Source organism: Papio anubis, chromosome 17 (assembly GCF_008728515.1).
Source record: "Papio anubis isolate 15944 chromosome 17, Panubis1.0, whole genome shotgun sequence".
NCBI lineage: Eukaryota > Metazoa > Chordata > Mammalia > Primates > Cercopithecidae > Papio > Papio anubis.
The window spans coordinates 22609050-22630671 of NC_044992.1; the positions used below are offsets into that span (position 1 = coordinate 22609050).

At 54.7% G+C, this 21622-nt stretch overlaps 1 protein-coding gene across 2 annotated transcripts; it reads left to right on the forward strand.

Annotated features, from left to right (window-relative positions):
- The first annotated feature begins 24 nt into the window (after positions 1 to 24).
- ANKRD13B (ankyrin repeat domain 13B) lies at positions 25 to 21621 on the forward strand. Of its 2 annotated transcripts, XM_003912551.3 has the most exons (15): positions 25 to 634; positions 14546 to 14681; positions 14790 to 14914; positions 14999 to 15044; positions 15657 to 15800; positions 15892 to 16081; positions 16161 to 16227; positions 17516 to 17597; positions 18411 to 18475; positions 18701 to 18831; positions 18941 to 19098; positions 19247 to 19399; positions 19501 to 19664; positions 19737 to 19813; positions 20209 to 21621. In XM_003912551.3, the coding sequence occupies exons 1-15, from the start codon at positions 401 to 403 to the stop codon at positions 20435 to 20437; spliced, it is 2001 nt and encodes a 666-aa protein (XP_003912600.2). In that variant the 5' UTR covers positions 25 to 400; the 3' UTR covers positions 20438 to 21621. The 2 variants fall into 2 exon arrangements, with proteins under 2 accessions (XP_003912600.2, XP_031512872.1); XM_031657012.1 differs by having other exon boundaries at positions 472 to 634; positions 14790 to 15044; positions 18908 to 19098.
- Position 21622: the final 1 nt, after the last annotated feature.

Sequence of the window (21622 nt, forward strand, 5' to 3'; positions counted from 1 at the left end):
GGGGCGCCCGGTCCCCTTCCTCTCTCCCCATCATCCCCGCATCCCTCGCCGGCCGCTCGGGCTGAGGGCCGGGCTATGCAGCTGCGGGGAGCAGGGGGCTGCGGGCGCGCGTCCCTGCGGCGGCGTCCCCGGGGCCCGCGCCCGCCCCTTCAGGTGGCCCCTGCGTGCCCGCCAGGCGCCTCCTCTGCTCCTCCCGGTCGAGGCAGCACCTCGCAGGAGGCGAGCGCGAGTCCGCGCCGCGCTGCCGAGTGCCCGCTCCCTCCCCAGGGCGGTGTGGCCTCCGCGCCACCTCCGCTGCTGCTGCCGCCGCCTCCTGCGAGGGACGCTGCCTTCCGTCGCTCATGCGCTGCCCACAGCACTGCGCTGGGCGCGCTGCCCGCCCGCGGGCTTTCGCCTGCACATGCCCGAGCTGCGCCCCGCGAGCAAGCAGTGCCGGCCCCCGCCGCAACCCCGGGCCTGCCTCCCGGCGCCGTCCCTCCTCCCCGGCCGGGCGCCGCGGCCCCGGCATGAGGAGCGGGCGATGATCCCCGCCAACGCCTCCGCCAGGAAGGGGCCCGAGGGCAAATACCCGCTGCACTACCTCGTGTGGTACAACCGCCACCGCGAGCTGGAGAAGGAGGTCCGCGCCGGCCAGGTAGGAGCGCCGTCGGGTCGCCGCGGGGACCCCACGGCCAGGCACGCCCGTCCGGCCAGGGGAGGGGGTGCGGCGCGGGCTGTCCCGCCTCCCCGGCGAGTTTGCGGCGCGTCTTTGTTTGCGGCCGCGGCTTTTGTGCTTGTTGACCGGGAAAGGGTGATGGGAGCGGGCCCTGCCCACTCCCCTCTGGCCGGGACGGGCGGGACCACACGTGTTTCGGACCCTCCTGGATGGGGGTAGGGGCCACTGTGCCCCTCCTCCGCCGGGGCAGTGAGGGCTGCAGGGAGGGGCTGCGGGCTGGGTCGGTGTTCCATGTGGTGGGAGAGTCCGCCCCAGCCAGTGGAGCAGCGACACCTCCCGAATGAGGGTGCGGAGGTGGGAAAGGCTTGCGTGGGGAGGGGGCCATAGGTCAAGGATGGGGAAGAGGCTGTGTCACATTCCCAGGCATCCCAGCCCCACCCAGCGCCCTCTCCCCAACGGTGAGCGCTTTCTCTTTTAGCTCTCAAACTGAGCAGATCCTTGGATCCCTCAGACCCCAGCCCCAGCTCAGGAACGGGGAGTGGAGAAAGACCCTCTTGGGAGGCCCCAAGGGCCTTGTCCAGGTGCTGAAAAGCGCTCTCCTGCCCTCTGGTGCTGGGGCCTGGCTTCTAGGCGCAGAGGAAGCTGGGGGGCCCTGGCTGCTGGAAGGACTTGAGGTTCTGCACACGAGGTGGGCTCCCTGGTTTCTGCTGGTCAGTAAGACCACGTGGGTCACCAGCTTTGGGCTGGGCAGTGGTCTCCAAGAAAACGGAAAAGGGGGATGTCTTCTGGCCATGCTTCAGGACAAAGGCAGGCACAGGTCACAGATTGCCACTTCTGCCCTTGGCACCGAGGCCACAGGTAGGCACTCATGGCAGAGATGCCCCCCCCTCCAGGGTGGGCAGCAGGAGCCAGAGCTGGGCCCAGGCCCCATGGGTTGCTGCAGGTTGAGAACCCCAGTTTCAGTCTGGGTCTGAGACCCTGGGACCATGGGCTGGGGGTGGTTAGCGCAGTTGCCTGCTGTGGGAATTTACCTTCTGAGGGCCACTTCTTGAGTCAGGAGAAGTTCAGTCTGAGGAGCTGTGCAATCGCCAAGGGAAGCATGGAGGTGGAGGGCAGGCCATCAGACTGAGCAGGCTGGGGATCAAGATGTGTCTCTGAAGTCCCACGCTGAACCAGCTCCGAGGCCTGTACGGCATCCAGCTCTGCATGGCAGTCCCTGTAAATATCCAAGTGACCTGTGCCTGCAAGCCTCTGGGCGGGTCTGGGTGACCAGTTCCTGTTACCTGTGCTGACGCCAGCACTCTCCAAGTTTCTCCTTGGACTGAACTCCTCAGACTCTGTCTCTGTTTATTTATCATAAAGGCAGTGCTCTGCAGCCATGAGAGGCCTGTTAAAGAGAGTGGGTTACAGTGCCCCCGGGAAACAGATGAACAAACAGGGCACCAGCCCCTGCCCTCAAGGAGTCTCTGTTCTGGTGAAGCAAGTATGAACAGGGAATTCCAGGTGATGTGCAGAGTGCTAAGACAAGGCCAGCCACCCTCTGCTGGCTCTTCTCTGCTTTCCTTTTCTGAAAGCAAAAGAAGACAAGCCTCATGTGGGAAGAACTTCCCAGGGGTCCAGGGATCACTAGGCAAAATGCTGAATCTCCAGAATGCCTCAGTCCCACTCCCTTGCCTGAGGGTGGGTGGTCCTTTTACTGCAGAGACTGGAGAGAGGCAGAATGCCCTGGGAGAAAAGACTTCTCCAGCAGGCCTCTCTGCTGATAGTCCTGAAGTGGGTGGCCATCTTGCTGGGGTGGGGGGCACTGGAGCCGCTGCAGGTAGAGGTGTTGGGGGCTGCTCATGTGTTTCTCTCTCCCACCCCTCTGGCTGCCTCAGAAACAAGGTCCCAGGTTCACCCCTACCCCTGCCCCAGTGAGTTAATGTCTCCTTGAAATGGACACTGCCTGCCCTGGATACAGGCCAGGGGGAATATAGGGCACTGGTGGAGGTTAACCCTTGTTCAACCACAGAGGAGCCAGGCCAGTCGTCTCCTTCCCTCGGGCGTGCCAAAAAGGGGAATGCCACTCCATGTGGGTGGGAGAGTTCCCTGGTTGTCTCCCCCTTCGAGGACTGGCCCAGAGTGAGGCTTGTATCCAGATGTACGCTGCCTACTCCCCAGGGCACCAGGCTCTGTTTTCTGCAGGGGGACCTGGGGACAGCCACCTAACATCATGATAAAAGCACTGTGGAACCCTGGCATCCCAGCCGGGGTCCCTGGCCTCTCGTCCCCCTGGTACTAGCCGCCACGGAAACAGCTCGGCTTTCCTCAAGCACTCAGGAGCTGGGTTTCCCTGGTCTTGGCTTGGCAGAGCTGCCTCTTCTTCACTCCAAGAAAGCCCCACAGAGGCCCTCTGTGGGCAGGCTTGGCAGTGCAGCTGGCTGAGGAGGGGGTCAGCATGGCCACCTTCAGAGGAGGTTAATGGGCTTTACTCAGGCCCTAATTGTTCTGCTGGAGGCTGCAAGCAGGGAGTGGTAGGCAGATAGGAGGTGCCTGGTGAAGGGAAGGGGCACCCAGCAGTGCTGTGATGCCGGCGCGGTGCCCTGCTTGCCGCCATGCGTGTTCCCTGCCAGGTCAAGGGGGACAGGGTTGTAGGCCAGGGAATGTGCCAGTTCCCCCTTGCCTGGCATGGCCAGCTGGGCATGGCCCTGATTCTGGAGTCACGAGATCTGGAGTCCCTGGGGTAGGAGCAGGGGGAAGGGTTAGCCTGTGCAGCTCCCGTGGGAGGGACATGTGTAGGCTGGGCTTGGGGAGCAGGATTCTGCCCCTGGCAACCAGAACCCTGAAGTGGGCAGACTGTGATCCCAGAGAAACATTTTCCTTCTCCCTGGGGCGTTCTCCGCCATGGGCTTGCTTCCTGCTTTCCCTGTTCACTCTTCTGACCTAGAGGCAGGGGAGATGGGTTGTGGGGCCCGGGATGGGCGGGGAGCACCTCAGACCCCTCCCTTTGCCTACAGTGGGCAGTCCTGGACATGGGGCATCACCACAGTTGGTAAGCTAGGAAGCTCAGGAGAGGGAGCCGCAAACCCCAGAAACCAAAAATCAATGTGTTCTGGGATGAGGGGTAGGGGCTGCACGGGCAGGATGGGAGGGGCGACATGGAGGGAGAAGTCCAGGGTGCAGCCCCCACAGCCCATGGCCTCCTACGCAGCTTGAGGACACATCCTGCCTGCCTCCCCTTGAATGAGCTCAGGCAGACCTGCCCTGCCCCCCACGTTGGGCAAGAGAGGTCAAGTAACGACCACACCAGACTCCTGCTTTCCTCCCGGTGGGCTGGGGAAGGGGCTAAGCAGGCATGGCCTTGAGCACAGGCTCTGCGTCCCTCACCTTCCTTCCTTGCAAGCACCATGTTTAGTCCATACATTAGGTGTACGCTTTTCATACTTCCCTTAACCAAAGGATTCTGCTCATGCTAAAGGAGTTTGGAAAGTACCCTGCTAGTGCACGTGGGTGTGAGGGGTGTTCCTGTGCAAATATGCTGGCAGCGCACACACTCGTTACACAGGAGTGGACTCCTGCAGGGCCAGAAGGCAGCTGGGCACGCGTGTGCTTGTACACTTAAGGGCACACGTGAGTACCTATGAGCGAATGGGTGTGTATTTGTATGGTACCTGTGTGTACTAGCGTGTGGTATGTGTGCCTGAGTGGAGGCCGGGGGGCTTTCTGCCCAGGGAGCCCCAGCTACGAAACTCCAAAGACCCCAGGTTTTGACACCAGCTGAGGCCTGCTGGGATAAGGAATCTCCATTCTCTTGGTGGGGAGGGCTGGGTGTTGGGTTTCATGGGAAACCTTTTCATTCCAGCAATTAAATAGCTAGAGGCCTCTGCTGAGGAGAAGCTGGAGGCCTCTGCTGAGGAGATTAATGAATTCTCCTACCTGGGTCCAGGGCAAGGTGCCACTTGCACTGCAGGTGGCACTCTGGGCTTGTGGGGAGAGCTGCTCTGGGGCTTGGCTAAGTGCCTGGGGTTCTGCATGGGGTGCATAGGGTGCTGAGCCATCCAGGCCTCCCTGGGGAGGCGCGCTGGGGAGCGCTCCTGAGGTGTGGGGCTGGGGAGGGGCACCATGCCTGCAAGGGAGTGCCATCCTGTCTCTGGGGCCTGGAGCTGAGGCACCTGAGTGGGAGGGAGGCAGCATCTGGAGCCCTGAGGCGAGGCAGGGGCCCTGCCAGCCCCCTAGGGCCTTATTAGCTGCAGTGGCTGCGGCATGTGGGGCAGGGCTGGGAGGCCTGGATGGCTCAGCACAGCGCCATCGGGAGGCTCCGGACTTCCCCAGTCAGCTCGGGTCCTGTGGCCCTCTCCCACTCCCTCTGCAGGGCTCAAGACCCCACCCAGGTTGCAAGCCCGGGGGTCTAGCCCAACCAAGACAGGACAAGAGTAAACAGTGCTCCCCTTCTCTGTGGGGGGCCACAGCTCAGAGGCCAACAGGGGCCAGGCCCACTGGTTTTTTTTGAGGCTCCCAGTATATTGAAAAATGAAGAAATGTCAGAACAAGGCTATAAAAATTATATAAATAATCTTAAATTATTTAAAATGTTTCATTTTTGACAAAGGAGTTCACGGTCATGCTTTAAAATATTTAACTGTTGATAGAAGATGCGTAATGAAAAGCGGTGCTCCTTGCTCCGCCTCTCCCACCTCCCCAGAGGTGACCACTTCAAACACTCCTGTCGTTTACCTCCCTAATTATAAACAATATAGTTCCCTTCCCTCCCCTCCCCTCCCCTCCTTTCGCCTCCCCTCCCCTCCCTTCCTCCCTCCCTTCTCTCTCTCTTTCTCTCTCTTTCTTTCTTCTTCTTTTTTCTTTTTTAATAAGATAGGTTCTCACTCTGTCACCCAGGCTGGAGTGCAGTAGTGTGATCATGGCTCAGTGCAGCTGCTGCCTCCCAGGCTCAGGTGATCCTCCCATCTCAGCCTCCCAAGGAGCTAGGACTACAGGTGCCTCCATGCCCGGCTAATTTTTGTATTTTTTTGTAGAGATGGGGTCTTGCTGTGTTGCTCAGGCTGGTCTCGAACTCCTGAGCTCAAGTGATCTACCTACCTTGGCCTTCCAAAGTGCTGGGATTACAGACCTGAGCCCCCCGTGCATAAACAATATACTTCTGCAATGATTTCTTGGTTAATTACCTTCCCCTCCTCGTGCCCCCTCAGCCTAGTACTCTATGCATTTGTCTAGCAAATATTTATGTGCCAAGTGCTGCCTGGGGAGTGGGGAACCAGCAGTGAACAAAGCAGACAGGGACCTGGCTGATAGGGCTTTGTTCGAGGTGCAGGAGGTGCTAAACAGGCACACTTGGTTGGGCAGTGGATAGAGCCATAGCAGCTGTCACCTCAGATGGGCTATCAGGGTGGGCTTTTCTAAGGAGGTGACATTTGAGCAGCAGCCTGAGTGAAGGGACAGAGAAAGCCTTGGGGCTCTCTGGAGGACCCTGGAGAATGTTCCAGGGAAGGTCGTTGGCGAAGGGTGGAGTAAATGAGTTCAAAGAGAAGTCTGGGGCCATTGGATTCCCTGCTAACTACGATGGGAAGCCACTGGAAGATTTTGAACTAAAGAGTGTCAGGACCTGAGTAACACTTCACAGGATGACTTTAGCTGCCATAGGTGAGGTGGACAATAGAGCTTGGGAACAAGGGGAGCAGCAAAAAGACAGTGAGGGGCTGCCAGTGAGAGATGGGGTGGCTACAGCCGCAAGGTGGTAGAAACTGGGAGGCTTCTAGGTCTGTTTCGAAGGCAGAGCCTACAAGTTTTCCTGATGGGTTAGATGTGGAGGGTGCGGGAAAAAGAGGAGATAAAGACAGTTTCAAAGTTGTTTTTTTTTTTTTTTTTCCACCTGAAAATGAAGTAAATTCAGGTGATGTTTACTGTTTACGGGGCAGGTGCAGCTGTCCAGGAATGCAGAAAACAAGGAAAAGTTAAGAAAGTCACTTCCAGAATGAAGGCAAGAGAAAGGGCAGGCTGTCCCATTTTGTTTCATGGATTCAATGATCTTTCTATATTTTCCTGAGGATGTAAATTACTGTTTTCCCCCGAAGAGTTTTCTTTTATTCCCTGCATCGAGAGAATTTCCTCTGGGTTCTTAGCATCTAATTTGTATGTTTTGGTTTGTTTCACATGGGAAGCTTTCATCAAGTGTCCAGTTTCTCCTGGCTGTTGGATCATATTTAAGAATGAGGCTGTGGAGTTCAGGGATGTGTGGGTGCTACTGTAAGGTGATCAGGTGGCAGGCTGGCCTGTTCATTGTAGGGTCACCAGATGTCTGTATTCTGAGGTCTTTGGGACAACTTCTTGCTTGGGTGGATAGGGTGGTGGTGGTGTGACCTGGCTGCCAGTAGTTCAGGACCCAGGCAGGGAAGGGGCTGCGGTTTCACGGGTCACTGGCTTTCAGCACCATACCTTGTCCTCTGCTGTGACCAATGCCCCTGAGTCCAGAGCATCTCATGCCCAATTTCTGCAGAGAATAAACCCCTGGTGTCCTGTGGTGAGGAAGGGGTTAATGAGGCTGGGAAGGGAACGAGGGGGCTCTGAATTGTAACCAGCCTCCCTGCACTCAGCTCTAGCCTCACCTCCACTTCTGCCTTCCCCACTGCCTGCGGGTCCTACCTACACCTTTCAGGGGGGCCTGGGGGGTCATCTGGCTTGCTCTTTACACGGACGTTTCCCTCTGTGGCTGCTTTAGTTTCGGCTTCCTCTGCTCCCCTAAGTCAGTTGGTGAGGCCCTAGCCACTTTCCATGTTCTTAAGTGTGTTGAAGTTTCCCATCTGCTGGCATCTCTTTATTCTTGTGGGTTTTAAATATTTTATTGACTTTTTTTTGTTTTGAGACAGGGTCTGGCTTTGTTGCCTAGGCTGGAGTGCAGTGGCATGATCTCTGCTCACTGCAACCTTCGGCTCCCTGGCTCGAGGGATCCTCCCACCTCAGCCTCCCAGTAGCTGGGACTATAGGCATGCACCACCACGCCTGGCTAATTTTAGTATTTTTTTGTAGAACGGAGTTTCACCACATTGCCCACGCTGGTTTCAAACTCCTGGGCTCAAGTGATCTGCCCACTTCGGCCTCCCAAAGATTACAGCATGAGCCACTGTGCCCAGCCTGACATTCTTTTTTTTTTTTTTTTTTTTTGAGACAGAGTCTCTCTCTGTCGCCCTGTCTGGAGTGCAGTGGTGCGATCTCTGCCCACTGCAACCTCCACCTCCCAGGTTCAAGCAATCCATGTGCCTCAGTATCCCTAGTAGCTGGGATTACAGGAATCCCCCACCACACCCAGCTAATTTTTGCATTTTTAGTAGAGATGGGGTTTCACCCTGTTGGCCAGGCTGGTATCAAACTCCTGACCTCTGCTGACCTGATCGCCTCGGCCTCCCAAAGTGCTGGGATTACAGGCGTGAGCCACTGTGCCTGTCTCCTGACATTCCTATACATTTAACATTTTTTGGCACTCTTCAATCCTTTGTACAGATTCAGGTTTCCATCTGGGATCATTTTCTTTCCACCTGAAGAACTCCCTTTAACATTTCCTGCACATCTGGCAATACATTCTTTTAGTATTTGTTTGTCTGCCAACATATTTATTTCTTCTTCAGTTTTGAAGAATATTTTCACTGGGTATAGAATTCTAGGTCAATACCAGTCAGACTGGATTAGAGGGAAAAAAAAATTCTAGGTTGAAAGTTTTTGTTTTTGTTCTTTCCCCCAGCACTTTAAAGATTTCATTATATTGTTTCTTGGCTTGCATAGTTTCTGATATGAAGAATGTAATATTTCCTGTATTTGTTCTTCCATACATAATAGACCTCATTTCTTTGAATGCTTTTAGGATTTTCTTTTTACCACTAGTTTTCAGCATTTGATTATGATGAACCTTGGTGTAGTTTACTTCATGTTTGTCTTACTTGGGGTTCATTGAGTTTCTTGGTTCTGTGGCTTTATCTTGGTATTAGTTTCCACAACAAATTACTACAAACTAGGTGAGTTAAAACAACAAATATTTGGCCAGGTGAAGTGGCTCACATCTGTAATCCCAGCACTTTGGGAGGCCGAGGCGGGCGGCTCATGAGGTCAGGAGATCAAGACCATCCTGGCTAACACGGTGAAACCCCGTCTCTACTAAAAATACAAAAAATTAGCCAGGCGTGGTGGCGGGTGCCTGTAGTCCCAGCTACTGGGGAGGCTGAGGCAGGAGAATGGTGTGAACCCAGGAGGCGGAGCTTGCAGTGAGCCGAGATCACGCCACTGCACTCCAGCCTGGGCGACAGAGTGAGACTCCATCTAAAAAAAAAAAAAAAAAATTCTCTCACAGTTCGGGAGACGTAAGTACAAATTTGAGATGTTGGCAGGGTGGCAGTCCCTCCAAAGGCTCTAGGGAAGAGTCCTGCCTTGTCTCTTTCAGATTCTGGTGACTAGGCCACAACCCTCTTGGCTTGTGGCTGCAGAACTCTAGTCTCTGCCTCCATCTTCACATGGCCTTCTCACCTCTCTGAGTGTTTTAGAAAGACACTTGTCATTGGATTTAGGGCCCCCTGGGTGATCCAGGATTATCTCGTCTTGAGATCCTTAATTATGTCTGCAAAGACCCTTTTTTCATATAAGGTCCCATTCATAGGCTCTGAGGGTCAGAATGTGATGTGGACATGTCTTAGGAGGGGCACCATTCTTCAACCCACCATAGTAGTTTTTATCACATTTAGAAAAATTTTGGACATTCTTTCTTTCTTATTTCTTTATTTATTTTGAGATGGAGTCTCCCTCTGTCACCCAAGCTGGAGTGCAGTGGCACGATCTCGGCTCATTGCAACCTCCCCTTCCCAGGTTCAAGCGATTCTCCTGCCTCAGCCTCCAAGTAGCTGGGACTACAGGTGCCTACCATTACGCCTGGCTAATTTTTATATTTTCAGTAGAAACGGGGTTTCATCATATTGGCCAGGCTGGTGTTGAAGTGACCTTGTGATCCATCCACCTTGGCCTCCCAAAGTGCTGGGATTACAGGCATGAGCCACCATACCAGGTCTGTTTCTCTAAATTTGTCTTATTTGTCCTACTTCTTTATTCCATCCTTTGGGATTCCAATACATATATGTTAGAGTGCTTGATAATGTCTTACCGATTATGAGGCTCCATAGAGAGAGGGTCTTGCTCTATTGCCCAGGCTGGAATGCAGTGGTGTGATCATAGCTCACTGCAGCCTCAAACTCCTGGTCTCAAGGGATCCTCCTGCCACAGCCCCAGAGGAGCTGGGACTACAGCTGCTTGCCACCATGCTTAGCTAATTTAAAAGTGGGTTTTTTTTTTCTGTAGAGACAGGGTCTGGCTATATTGCCCAGGCTGGTCTTAAACTCCTGAACTCAAGCCAACCTCCCGCCTTGGCCTCCAAAAGTGCTGGGACTATAGAAGCCCAGGCAACTTTATTTTTCAGTACTGTTTTTCTCCTCTGTGCTTCAGTTTGGAAAGTTCTATTGCTGTCTTCAAATTCACTGATTTTTTTTTTTTTTTTTTTTTTTTGAGACGGAGTCTCGCTCTGTTGCCCAGGCTGGAGTGCAGTGGCGCGATCTCGGCTCACTGAAAGCTCCACCTCCTGGGTTCACGCCATTCTCCTGCCTCAGCCTCCGAGTAGCTGGGACTACAGGCGCCCGCCACCACGCCCGGCTAGTTTTTTGTATTTTTAGTAGAGACGGGGTTTCACCATGTTAGCCAGGATGGTCTCGATCTCCTGACCTCGTGATCCACCCGCCTCGGCCTCCCAAAGTGCTGGGATTACAGGCTTGAGCCACCGCGCCCGGCCAAATTCACTGATTTTTAAAATTGTGCAGTATCTAATCTGCTGTTATTTTCATTCAGTGAATTTTTCATTTCAGTTACTGTACTTGTCATCTTTAGATGGTCCACTGGCTTCTTTTTTATACCTCTCATTCCTCTCCTTGTGAACATCTTTTTCATGTTTTTCTTTAAACTCTTGAGTATATTGAGCCGTCTATCATCTTTATCACTTCTGGGTCTTGTTTCTATGAAGTTATTTTTCTCCTGATTATAGATTATATTTTCTTCTTCTTCTTTTAGCAGCGGCGCCATCTTGGCTCACTGCAAGCTTCACCTCCCGGGTTCACGCCATTCTCCTGCCTCAGCCTCCTGAGTAGCTGGGACTACAGGTGCCCACCACCACGCCCAGCTAATTTTTTGTATTTTGAGTAGAGACAGTGTTTTACCATGTTAGCCAGGATGGTCTCGATCTCCTGACCTCATGATCCGCCTGCCTTGGCCTCCTGAAGTGCTGGGATTACAGGCATGAGCCACTGTGCCTGGCTGTATCTAGTAATTTTTAACTGAATGTTGGACATTGTAAATATGATGTTAAGCATGTGGATTTGTTATTGTCCTTTAAAGAGTGTTGGGCTTTGTTCAGGCAGACTAGGTAAATTACTTGCAAATCAGCTTGACCTTTTTGAGGCTTTTTTTTTTTTTTTTTTTTTTTTTTGAGAGACAGAGTCTTCCTCTGTCACCCAGGCTTGAGTGCAGTGGCCCAATCTCAGCTCATTGCAGCCTCAACTTCCTGGGCTTAAGGGATCCTCCTGCCTCAGTCACTGAGTAGCTGAGGCTACTGGCACATGCTACCACACCTGGCTAATTTTTTGTATTTTTTGTAGACACGGGGTTTTGCTGTGTTGCCCAGGTTGGTCTTGAACTCCTAGGCTCAAGTGATCTGCCTGCCTCAGCCTCCCAAAGTGCTGGGATTAGAGGCATGAGCCACCATGCCTGGCCTTCGATGCTAATTTTTCTTTTCTTTTTCTTTTTCTTTTTTTTTTTTTTGAGATGAAATCTTGCTCTGTCACCAAGGCCAGAGTGCAGTGGTGCAATCTCAGCTCACTGCAACCTCCGCCTCCTGGGTTCAAGTGATTCTCGTGCCTCTGCCTCCTGAGTAGCTGGGATTACAGGCACCCATCACCACACCTGGCTAATTTTTTGTATTTTTAGTAGAGATGGGGTTTCGCCATTTGGGCCAGGCTGGTCTTGAACTCCTGACCCCACGTGAGCTGCCCGCCTCCGCCTCCCAAAGTGCTGGGATTACAGGCATGAGCCACTGCACCCAGCCTGAGGCTAATTTTTAACTTGTTAGGGTGGGTCTAGGTGAGCCTTTTCTCTAGGGATAGTTTAGCTCTACTACTAAGGCATAACCCTTCTGGGGTCTGATTAAATATACTTCTGCATTCTAGGAGGCTGGAGCTTGATTATCTCCCTGCCATTGGTGAGCTCTGATAATTTACCATTTTATTGCTCCTTTTTGCATGGTATTACTGAGTTTCACTGTACATATGTGTAATTTAGTATCCAGCAAAACTCGAAGAGACCCCTGTGCGGATTGCTGGAATTTTTTGAGTAGTTTACTCCTTTCCAGAACTGTGCTCTGCTGCAACTTTTAGTACTTTGGCTTCCCTGAACTCCTGTCTCCATCTTCTCAACCCAGGAAGAGCACCATGCTCTGCTCGGGCTTCCCCTCCTTGAATTACAGTCTGGAATGTTCCTCCAGGCAGAAATCCAGGGATATTACAGAGCTCAGCTTTTTCATTTTCCTTATTTCAAGGATCACAGTTCTGGATTTCTAAAAACTGTGATTTCTCTTTACATATATTTTCTATATAGAGTATGTGTGTGTGTGTGTGTGTGTGTGTGTGTGTGTGTGTGTGTGTGAGTGCAGAGGTGTGATGATACCTCACTGCAGCCTCAACCTCCCAAGCTTAAGCGATCCTCCCACCGAGTAGCTCCGAGTAGCTGAAACTACAGGCACAGGCCATCATACCCGGCTAATTGATTTGTATTTTTTGTAGAGATGGGGTTTTGCCATGTTGCCCGGGCTGATCTCTAACTCCTGTGCTCAAGCAATCCTCCAACCTTTGCCTCCCAAAGTGCTGGGATTACAGGGGTGAGCCACTGTGTCCAGCCTTCATATATTTTGCAGCAATAATTTTCTCATTGTTTATGGTGGGAGAGTAATTTCATTTATTATGATAGAAGTTGAAGCCTTTTTATTGGCATTTTAATCAAGTTTTGAGGAGGAGAGGAGGGAGTTACATGCATGTGGTCAGTACACTGTTCTTTTTTTTGGAGATGGAGTTATGCTCTTGTCGCCCAGGCTGGAGTGCAATGGCATGATCTCGGCTCACTGCAACGTCCGCCTCCCGAGTTCAAGCGATTCTCCTGCCTCAGCCTCCCGAGTAGCTGGGATTACAGGCACCATGCCTGGCTAATTTTGTATTTTTAGTAGAGATGGGGTTTCTCCATGTTGGTCAGGCTGGTCTCCAACTCCCGACCTCAGGTGATCCGCTCGCCTCAGCCTCCCAAAGTGCTGGGATTATAGACGTGAGCCACCGTGTCTGGCCTGTCAGTTCACTGTTCTTAACTAGAAGTCCTAGACTCTTGAAATATACTTAAATACTTACGTTTAAGGCCGGGCGCGGTGGCTCACGCCTGTAATCTCAACGCTTTGGGAGGCCAAGGCAGGCGAATCATTTGAGGTCAGGAGTTGGAGACCAGCCTTGGCAACATATCAAAACCCCGTCTCTACTAAAAATACAAAAATTAACCTGGCATAGTGGCGCCCGCCTGTAATCCCAGCTACTAGGAAGGCTGAGGCATGAGAATCACTTGAACCTGGGAGGTGGAAGTTGCAGTGAGCCAAGATCGCTCACCACTGTACTCTAGCCTGGATGACACAGTGAGACTCTATCTCAAAAAACAAACAAACAAACAAACAAAACTTATGTTTAATAAACATGCTTTCTAAGCCAGGTGCAGAAGCCTGTAATCCCAGCTGCTTGGGAGGCTGAAACACGAGGATTGCTCAAGCCTAAGAGTTTGAGACCGGCCTGGGCGACATAGTGAGACCCTGTCTCAATTTAAAAAAAAAAAAAAGAAGAAGATTTTGTCTGGGCGCTGTGGCTCACACCTGTAATCCCAGCACTTTGGGAGCCTGAGCCAGGTGGATCACCTGAGGTCTGGAGTTCAAGACTGGCCTGGCCAACATGGTGAAAACCCATCTCTACTAAAAATACAAAATATTAGCCAGACATGGTGGCGAATGTCTGTAATCCCAGCTACTCGGGAGGTTGAAGCAGGAGAATCGCTTGAACCCAGGAGACAGAGATTGCAGTAAGCGGAGATCGCGCCATTGTACTCCAGCCTTGCCAACAGAGTGAGACTCCATCTCAAAACACACACACACACACACACACACACACACAAAACAAAACAAAGCTTTTAACACTTTTATCACACAACAAAAATCTCATGCAATGTAATCATGTTATTCACAAAACTATAGGATTTGTACAAATTTTAATGCATAGTGTCCCACATGCACATGACCTGGTTGTGAAATTGTATGAATACCGTGGACTTGTTATTTCATTCCTATTACTCTAACTGTTTGCTAAACCTCACTCGATAATGTCAGTGATCTAAATTGGTAGCCCTTCCTGAAGGTGGCTTGGGACCCCTAGGGTAGGTGTGGTCCCAGGTGAGCTCCTTGGCCAACAGCCTCTTTGCCACCCCACTTCAGTCCCAGGCTTATTCTTGGCAGGCAGGCCACTGGGCCTTGGAGGAGAGGACCCAACCAGGGGCCCTTGGTGGACAGGAAGGGAGGGAAGGCCCTCCCCCTTCCAGAGTTACTTTCTGTCCTGTCTTCTAAGCCCCTTTGCATCCACCTGACCCCAGCTCATAGTGTCTTGTCTTTCCGTTGCCTTGTGAGGTTGGCGAGGCAGAGCAGCACCAGCAGGGGGTGGGGGTTGCTGTCTGTTCTAGGGCTGTCGGGCTCCAGAGGGCTGTCTCCGAAGTGACTGGGGCTATATCTTCCACTCCCTCCTTCTCCAGGTGGACATCGAGCAGCTGGATCCCCGCGGCCGGACTCCCCTGCACCTGGCCACCACGCTGGGGCACCTTGAGTGTGCCCGTGTGCTCCTGGCGCACGGCGCAGACGTGGGCAGGGAGAATCGCAGCGGCTGGACAGGTGTGCAGCCCTGCTCACCCCGGCCCCACAGCCAGGGCCTCCCCATCATCATAGACCTATGGTTGGCTGAAGGATCCTGCCCTGTGACCTTGCCTCCCCCTCCCCCAGTGCTCCAGGAGGCTGTGAGTACGCGGGATCTGGAGCTGGTGCAGCTGGTGCTGCGGTACCGGGACTACCAGCGGGTGGTGAAGCGGCTGGCGGGCATCCCCGTGCTCCTGGAGAAGCTGCGCAAGGTGAGGCCCAGCCTCTCAGCCTCCATGGGAGCCCTTGAGCCCTTCTCCAGTGCAGACTTAGCCTCTCTCCCCTTCGTCCTCCAGGCCCAGGACTTCTACGTGGAGATGAAATGGGAGTTCACTAGCTGGGGTAAGCGGGCTGCAGCAGGTCGCTTCTGGGCTCTCTCGCACTTTAGGTCCTGCACTTGCTCCCTCGCCTGGAATGTGTTCTCATAGCTCTTCCAGTGGCTCCCTCCATCCCTTAGCTCAGCTCAGGGCCACCGCCTCAGCGAGGCCTTTCCAGATTGCCCCAGATACTGTCTTGATTCCATTATTATTCCCTTCACTGTGTCATGATTTGCTTACGGTATTCATGACCTGCCGTTCCTTGCTAGAAGGTAAGCTCTGAGAGGGCAGGAGTCCTGTCTTTTTCACTGTTGTATTCCCAGTGGCTGGAACACTCAGTAGGTGTTTCATAAATATTTGTTGAAAGAATGGATGAAAGAGTGAGTGAATGAATTAATAAATGGTGGACACTAGGGACTTAGTGGTGACAGAAACACGCCCGTCCCGACCTCAGGTTGCTCTTCTGCGTGAGTATGGTTAACATTGGCCAGGGAGGGGGTTTCGGAGGAGAGGCTGCTCTCTCATCAGTCCCCTCCCCCATTCCTGGCCACACGGATCCCAAACCCCATGCCCTGAGCTGGCCCAGGCTGGGTAGGCCAGACTAGTCAAAGCCACCTCCAACCTCCACTTCCACCAGTGCCCCTGGTGTCCAAGATCTGCCCTAGTGACACCTACAAAGTGTGGAAGAGCGGCCAGAACCTGAGGGTAGACACCACGCTCCTGGGCTTTGACCACATGACCTGGCAGCGAGGGAACCGCAGCTTTGTCTTCAGGGGCCAAGGTCAGGCAGTCAGGAGGTGGGGCGGGGTGGGGACAATGGGAAGCAGCCCCAGGCCACCCCTGAACCCCCTGTGCTGTTCCGTGGCTGGCAGACACAAGCGCTGTGGTCATGGAAATTGACCACGACCGCCGGGTGGTGTACACAGAGACTCTGGCATTGGCTGGGCAGGACCGGGAGCTGCTACTGGCTGCTGCTCAGCCCACTGAGGAACAGGTGCTGAGCCGGCTCACCGCGCCTGTCGTCACCACGCAGCTTGACACCAAGAATATCTCCTTTGAGAGGTGGGTGGGCATGGCCTTGGTCAACCTTGAGCCAGCCCGGTGGGGTGCCTGCCTCAGCTGGACCCCTCTGCTTCCCCAGGAACAAGACTGGCATTCTGGGCTGGCGCAGTGAAAAGACGGAGATGGTGAATGGGTATGAAGCTAAGGTGAGGCTGCAGCTCCCAGCTGCCAGCCCAGCTGCACTCTTGTCTGCAGCAAGCTGTGCAGGGGATTCTGGCCTCCCTTCCCCAGCCCTGGAGGTGCAGAAGCAATGCAGCGTGGTCAAGCACTTATATTTGGGTTCAAGGCACTGCTCTGGTATTTTATATGGATGTGTGGATGTATACACAGGGCATGTGCACATGCACACACACACTTAATCCTCACAACCCATTCTGGTAGGTGCTGTTCTATTAGTATTCCCATTTTATGCATGTTTATTGAGTCCTTTCCTTGGCATCCCATTTAGTCTTCACAACAATCCCAAGAAATAGGGATGATTGGTCCATTTTATGATGAGGAAATACAGGCTTAGAGTGGTTCTGTGACCTGTACAAGGTCACACAGCTGTTAAGTGGCAGAGCTGGGGTTCAGATCCTGGCTGGCCTGATCCTAGAGTCAGGCCTTTATCCCTAAAAATCTTCCTGGCCAGGCGTGGTGGCTCACGCCTGTAATCCCAGCGCTTTGGGAGGTCAAGGTGAGTGGATCACCTGAGGTCAGGAGTTTGAGACCAGCCTGGCTAACATGGTGAAACCCCGTGTCTACTAAAAATACAAAAATTAGCCAGGTGTGGTGGCATGTGCCTGTAGTCCCAGCTACACGGGAGGCTGAGGCAGGAGAATCACTTGAACCTGGGAGGCGGAGGTTGCAGTGAGCAGAGATCGCACCACAGCACTCCAGCCTGGGCAACAGAGAGAGACTCCATCTAAAACAAAAACAAAAACAAAAAAAACCCCAAAAGGCTCTGCCTGTTACTCTGGGACCCCTATGTTGCCCATGACATGAAAGCAGGACCTAACAGATGCCCTGGGTTTTGTGTGTGGTATCTCCTCTGAAAGCCTCCCCTGCTTCTGTAGGCTGGGAAGGCCTCTGTGCTACCCCCACCAGTGCATGGACCATGCTGTTGTAACTCCATTTTATTGTCTCCTTATAGAGATTGTAAGTCTCAGGAGGGCAGGGATCATGTCTGGCTTGTTTACTGTATCCCTGATGCCTACCTCAATGCCTAGCACAGAAAGGCTCCTCAAAAAATGTTTATTGAATGAATAAGTGAATGAATGAATGAATGAATGAATGAATGAATGAAAAAATGACCTCATATATTTACTTATCCAAAAGCCTGGAGCAGAGTCTCTCCAGGACCCTTTGCTACAGGGAGTGATCCCAATGCCCTTGAGGGTAAGACACAGGGTAAGACCAGAACTGCCTATGAGCCCTTTCTTTATCTGTCCCCAGGTGTATGGAGCATCCAACGTGGAGCTCATCACCCGGACACGGACAGAGCATCTTTCAGAACAGCACAAGGGCAAGGTCAAAGGTAATGAGGCAGAGGTGGATGGGGAGAGGTATTGCGGGATTGCGGGAACCAGCTCCCGCTTCAATGCTTCCATCAGTATTCCCACAGGCATCCTAGCAAGAGCCTGGATGCTTTATTCAGGCCAATAGATTTTAATTCAGGTGCCAAGCCCTAATGATGGATAGTGGCTTCCTAGAGTACTAAGAAGATTCTAAGGACTCATCTGGGTTCAGTGGAGAGGCATGCTGCAAGTGATTACTAATGTCGGTGTTGAATTTGGGAGGGGAGAGAAATGCCATGTATGCCATTTATTGGCCATTCTAGTCCAGTGGGACATATCCTAGTTAGAAAGTCAGGGGACCTTGCCATAGATTCTGTATGCCCACTGATGCCACACCTGATTCTGTGGGTACCAGATACTGTGTCCGAAGTGAAAAAGCATAATTTCTACCTCACAGGGGAACAACATGAAGTCATACCTATGAAAGTGCCTGAAGCAGAGCACACACACGCACATGCACACCCTACAATGCCTACTGGGGAAGGCGTTTTACTGTCCAGGGTCACTGAGCTGGAGAGGAGCACTTTTGGAAGTTGCTTCTGAGCCCTGGGCCTACTTTTTACTGTTTTAAGCTGTGCTCACAGAGGCCCTGGCCCCTGGCCCTTGGAGCCCTCAGTCCTCTTCAGGTGAAGGTGCCTGAATATGTGGTTGGGTGAGCAGGCCCCACCCCAGGAAGCAGCCTCTTTCCTAGGTCTTGGGTGCTGTCACCTCTGATGAGGTGCCCAGGTGTGTGTGGAGCTACAGTGTCCTCTGAGATGCCACATTTCTTGTAGGCTGTAAGACGCCTTTGCAGTCCTTCCTGGGAATCGCTGAGCAGCACGGGGGCCCCCAAAATGGGGTGAGTGTGTGTAGGGGTACCCATAAGTGGAGGGGTGTGGATGTGGCTCAGGAGGCGGCTTGGGAGGCTTAGCATGGCCCATGTGGACCTCCTTTCCACAATGCCCAAGGCCATGTCCGTGCCACACTGGCAGAGGGGACAGCTCGGGGGCCCTGTGATGGCAAATGAGCTGGCCTGGCATCAGGAACTGAGGGGAGCTCCTGGGCCCCTCCCCATGTGGTACAGACCCTGATTACTCAGACTCTGAGCCAAGCCAACCCCACTGCCATCACTGCAGAAGAATACTTCAACCCCAACTTTGAGCTGGGCAACCGTGATATGGGCCGCCCCATGGAACTGACCACCAAGACACAGAAGTGAGGCCCCTGCCGGTGCTGGGAGGGTGGGGGACTGGGGCTCCAGGAGATGCTGGGAGGCCATGGCTTCCTGCAGTGTCCCTCACCCCTTGGGATCTGGTGGGGGCAGGTTCAAGGCCAAGCTGTGGCTGTGTGAGGAGCATCCCCTGTCCCTGTGTGAGCAGGTGGCCCCCATCATTGATCTCATGGCCGTCAGCAATGCGCTTTTTGCCAAGCTCCGGGACTTCATCACCCTGCGCCTGCCTCCTGGCTTCCCGGTCAAGATTGGTAAGACTGCACCGCCATTTCTCCTGAGCCCGTGGCGGGCGGGCCAGGGTTTAGAGGAGGTTGGGGCGGGGTGGGGCGGGGCGGGGCGGGGCTGAGGCTGAGGTGTGAGGGGTTGGGTGGTGGTGCCTGATGGTTTCCTCATCCTCAGAAATCCCCATCTTCCACATCCTCAACGCACGCATCACTTTCGGGAACCTCAACGGCTGTGACGAGCCGGTGCCATCGGTGCGAGGCAGCCCCAGCAGCGAGACGCCTTCCCCAGGCAGCGACTCCTCCAGCATCAGCAGCTCCAGCTCCACGAGTGAGGCCCCCTCCCCGGGAGAACGCCTGCCCCTCGGCTCTCCCCGGGGTGGGTGGGAGGGGCGCGCCCGGCAGTGCCTGACCCAGCCCCCGCGCCCCCAGCCTCCTGCCGCGGCTGCGAGATCTCCCCGGCGTTGTTCGAGGCCCCGCGCGGCTACAGCGTGATGGGCGGCCAGCGGGAGGCGGCGACCCGGGACGACGATGACGACCTGCTGCAATTCGCCATCCAGCAGAGCCTGCTTGAGGCGGGCAGTGAGTATGACCAGGTGCGTCTCCGCAGGCGCGCGGGTCCACGGGACTGCGGCGCCGCCACGGCTAACGCCCATGCCTTCCCGCAGGTCACCATCTGGGAGGCGCTAACCAACAGCAAGCCTGGCACCCACCCCATGTCCTACGAGGGTCGCCGACAGGACAGGTCAGTGCCCGCTGGGCCGGAGAGATTCCTCCGGAGAGGATCCTGTCTCCCCTAAGCCAGGACACAGCCCGGAGAACCCGCGGGGCCCTCGGCAGGGACCCTTCTGGTATCGGGATGGCTTCTGCCACCACTCTTTCCTGGCTCCAAGGCGGCAGTCAGGGGGCAGGGATCGAGGCCTCACCGCGGCGTTCAGACTCTCCCCAGGCATTGACGGGGAGAACTTGGTAGGGGCTGGGCTCCCCCACGACCAGGTGGGGGCCAGGACGCCGTGGGACTGACGGCCTCCACTAGAGGGTGGTGGCCCTGGGCCGCCCTGGAGCCTCCACGCCGTGTCCTGGCCCGGGCCGGTGGGTGGGTGCGCCCGGGAGCCCGCGACATTCCTTCCCCACCCCCAGGAGCGCCCCGCCCACGCCGCAGCGCCAGCCTGCGCCCCCGGCGTCAGTGCCCAGCCCTCGGCCCAGCTCAGGGCCAGGTTCCAGCGGCCACGTGTTCCGGAGCTACGACGAGCAGCTGCGGCTGGCGATGGAGCTGTCGGCGCAGGAGCAGGAGGAGCGGCGGCGGCGCGCGCGCCAGGAGGAGGAGGAGCTGGAGCGCATCCTTAGGCTCTCACTGACCGAGCAGTAGCGCCCCCTGCCGGGACCCTCGCCTGCGCCATGCGCGCCACGCCCAGGGCCAGGAGCCAGACAAGCCTAGGCCTGCGCGCCTGCAGAGCGGCGGCTGGAGACTGGAGCCACTGCCTCGCCGGTGCAGCAGCGCAGCAGGCACGAATCGGGGAGGGATTCGGCATGGCCGCGGGGTACCTTCCCAGGCCAGGGCCCTGGAGGCAGCTGGCACGGCCTGGTTCCCCTGCTTTGCTGTATGCTGATTCCCCAACCCGCTCCCCTGGGCTCAGATCTGTCCTGGGGCGGAGCCAGGCGGTCCTGAGGGCGAGATGAATCCTTAGAGGAGCGCTGTCCCCATCCCTTGCTCCTTGTGGCCGGTCCGCATTTCTGTTCACTAATCCCACTCCAGGACACTGCCCCTGAAGCCTTTGCATCTCTGCTCTTCACTCCTGGGGGGCAGCTGAGCTCCTCGCGTGCTGTGTCGCTGCTTTGTCCCAGACACAAACCAGCACGTTTAGGGCCCAGCCCCTCCCCAACCCCGGCATTTCAGCGTCAAGTGCACTTACCGGGGTACCCGGCTCCCCCAGCCCCCACACCCGTCCTGGGTCTCAGGGTGGTTCCAGCTTCTCCTTGGGCAGCCAGAAGTTGGAGTCCCATCCCCCAAGGCACTTTTTTTTTTTTTTTTTTTTTCTTTTTTTTTGTGATCAGGGAGTGTGTCCAAGGTAGCCCCCTGGCCTGGGCAAGCCCTGACTCCCTCATGGTGCCTCAGAGAGTGGGGAGCATATTGGGCTGGGTAAGCACTAGACCCGAGTAGACTGGACACAAAGGGCTCGCCCAGGGCCCTGGCACCACCCCCACCCCTTCCCACCAGCTGCTGCTAGCCTCTGTGGTTGTACATCCCACTTGCCCCCACACGGAGACTGACTCTAAAACCCTTCATCCAATGGTGCTAACACCCGGCTCTCCCCTGCCCCACCTCACCCACCCAGAGAAGCACAGACCCCGCTAGGGGCAGGGGCCCACCGCACACCCTTGTCCCGGGCCTGTCTGGGACTGGCCTTCCCGGCTCAGCCCCTGAGGCTCAGAGGGGACACAAAAAGGGATGGAAGAAAAGAACAAAGAGAAACTGTTCCTCCCACCCCCTTCCCTGATGCCAGGGGCACCAGACTGATTCTGAGGCACAAATAAAAGAGGCTTCAAACCGGAG